At 50.5% G+C, this 2568-nt stretch overlaps 1 protein-coding gene across 1 annotated transcript; it reads right to left on the reverse strand.

The window, feature by feature from the left end:
- Positions 1–1217: 1217 nt before the first annotated feature.
- LOC143868512 (uncharacterized) lies at positions 1218–1889 on the reverse strand. The gene has a single exon (XM_077376189.1). It carries the CDS (start codon positions 1887–1889, stop codon positions 1218–1220), a length of 672 nt encoding a protein of 223 aa, XP_077232304.1.
- Between the last annotated feature and the right edge of the window lie 679 nt (positions 1890–2568).

The following is a 2568-nucleotide window of genomic DNA, read 5'->3' on the forward strand; positions in this document are numbered from 1 at the left end:
GCTTACCTGGCTGGAGAGAACCTATTTGGACGGTTTGTTCCTCGGCACCGGGGAACAGGGGAATTTTCGTGAGTTTCTAAACCGGTTCTCCCTGCTTCACCTCAACTCGAGGGTTGGTACCGCCTATGGAGAAGGTTTCTTTAACGGCCTTTTTCTTTTTCAACAGGGCGGCGTAGCACTCGCGGGCTTTCTCTTGGTCGCCGATAACCTCTCCTACGCCAAGTTTTGCGGGAAACTTTATTTTCAAGTGGGCAGTGGAAACCACTGCCCCCAGTTCATTCAGCGCTGGTCTTCCGATGATTCAATTATAAGTGGAAGGGACGCGAACTATTACAAAGGTTTGCATTATGGTGCGTTGGGTCGGGTGGGCCCCAAATGTTACAGGGGGTTTGATTTTCCCCCGCACCTTAACTTCTCCCGGAGAATCCGTAGATGGACCAGTCAACAGGCTCCAGCCTATCACTGCTGATGTCCATTTTGGCGAAGGCGTCTTGATGGAGGACATTGACTGAGCTTCCAGTGTCTATCAAGATCCGTCCCACATTAAAGTTGGCGATGGTGAGTCGGACTACCACAACATCATCATGTTGCTGATCTATCATTCCATAATTTGTCTCGGTAAAGGTGATAAGCACATTGGTACTTGGGTCCGCCTTTGACTTCTTGAAAGGGTTTTCTATGGAGTTGATTTGTCCCGCATAAAGGGGGCGTCCTTCGTCGGTCGGTCCTCCGGATGTCGGACCTCCATAGATGGTGTCAATGTTTCTGGTGATCTTAGGTGCTTCCTCCTGATCTGAAGTTCTTTGCCTACTGCTTTCTGCACGGTGGTTCGGCGAGCGACGATGTTCGTCCAGCCGGTGTATTTCGGATCGGGGTCGTTGCTGGCTCCTTGGGGGATTTTGAAGGTAACGGTCAATCCAGCTCAGTCCCGCGAGTCTTTCGATTTCGTTCTTCAGATGATAGCAATTGTCAGTGGTGTGCCCATAATCTTGGTGAAAACGACAATATTTGTTAGAGCTTTTACCTTTTTTCGAGTTTCTCATTCTTTCGGGCCAGTTTATGGGTTCTTTATCATGAATTTCGTACATGATATTTGAGATGGTGTTGTTCAACGGGGTGAAGTTGACCCTATCAAACTGGGGATTTGGGGTGCGATGATTCTGTCGATCATTGTGTCTTGCCTGCTTATGACTCGATAGAACCTTAGAGTCGTCTTTTCATTTTTTGGTTCCTCTAGTATTCTCCAACTCCCTTTCCATAGGAAATGATTCCTCATTGTTGATGTATCTGTCCGCAGTGGCCATGAGTTCTTGGAGGTCGCGAGGGGGATTCACGTTCGAGGCGACTTTCATGTCTCTATCTCGGATGGCATGACGGAGTGCGGCGCGAACCATATCGAAGTCTGGTTCGTTAATTTGGTGGAGTTCCACTCGGAACCGACCGATAAATTTCCGTAATGTTTCGTCCTTACCCTGCCGTAAAGCCAGAAGAGCGTCGGCCGGTTTCTTTCGGGGCCGACTGTTGATGAAGTAAGCGACAAACTCCTTTCCCAGTTCGTGGAATGACTCAATGGAGTTGGGCCTTAATCGGTTGAACCAATTGCTAGCGTCTTTTTTTAGGTAGGCGGAAAAGGCTTTGCACATCGTCGCGTTTGAAGCGTTCCTGATTATCATCGCACGACGGTAGGTTCGGAGAAACTCAAGAGGGTCTGATGACCCGTCATAGAGGTCCAACTGAGGCATATCCAAATTCGTAGCGACGATGACATTGGCGATTCTTGAGGTGAACAGGGAAGCGATCTCGCTATCCCATTTCGCCAGGAGGTCCGGATCACATGGTGCCTTCATTTGCTGTTGAAGTTCTCTTATCTGACGCTGGAGGTCAGCCATGATGGCGCGGTTTTCTTCTGCTTGGATTTTTTCGTCGGCCTTCTTATTTGCGGAGGTATCTGATTCTCATTTCGATGGGCTAGGTTCGTGGGTTCCATCATCGAGTTGTCACCCCTTCGATGCCGACCACCACGGCGATGGTCGGGTGGCGGGCTGGTGATTGAGGCAGACCCTTGTTGACGTTGGCGGGGTCTTTGACTTCGAGAATTTCGTCCTTTTGAGGATCCCTGCTCCTCTGAAATCTCGACGAGATGAATTCATTTGCCTGGCGGGTTTATCGGTGGAGGTGGCGCTGCCCGTTGAGGGGGGATCCTTTGGAGTACTTGTTGGAGGGCGACAGCAACATTTCCGAGTTGCTGTGTGAGATGGTTGAAAGCGGTCATTGTCACCGGAGTGTCGTCGGAAGTGACCATTTCTCCCTTCTCCTCCGGTGGCTCGTGGTCTCGTTGACTTGCTTGGCTTCTCGTAACCATTCCACCGTTAGGTTGGGAGGTAGCTTTCGACTTTGGCATAGTCGCGTCCCACGGATGGCGCCAATCTGACGACGCCCAAAATCCGACTGCACGAACTAGCTTCGCAGAACCTGTAATCCTGCGCTCACAGAAAAAACGTCAGCGGAGGTAGCTTTCGACTTTGGCATAGTCGCGTCCCACGAATGGCGCCAATCTGATGACGCCCA

The sequence above is a fragment of the Tasmannia lanceolata genome, unplaced genomic scaffold, assembly GCF_043159265.1.
Source record: "Tasmannia lanceolata isolate RefF3 unplaced genomic scaffold, GAP_Taslan_0.1 ptg000003l, whole genome shotgun sequence".
Classification (NCBI taxonomy): Eukaryota; Viridiplantae; Streptophyta; class Magnoliopsida; order Canellales; family Winteraceae; genus Tasmannia; species Tasmannia lanceolata.

Coding starts and splice junctions, on each gene's coding strand:
- LOC143868512 (XM_077376189.1), bottom strand. CDS start 1,889: ATGGCTGACCTCCAGCGTCAGATAAGAGAACTTCAACAGCAAATGAAG.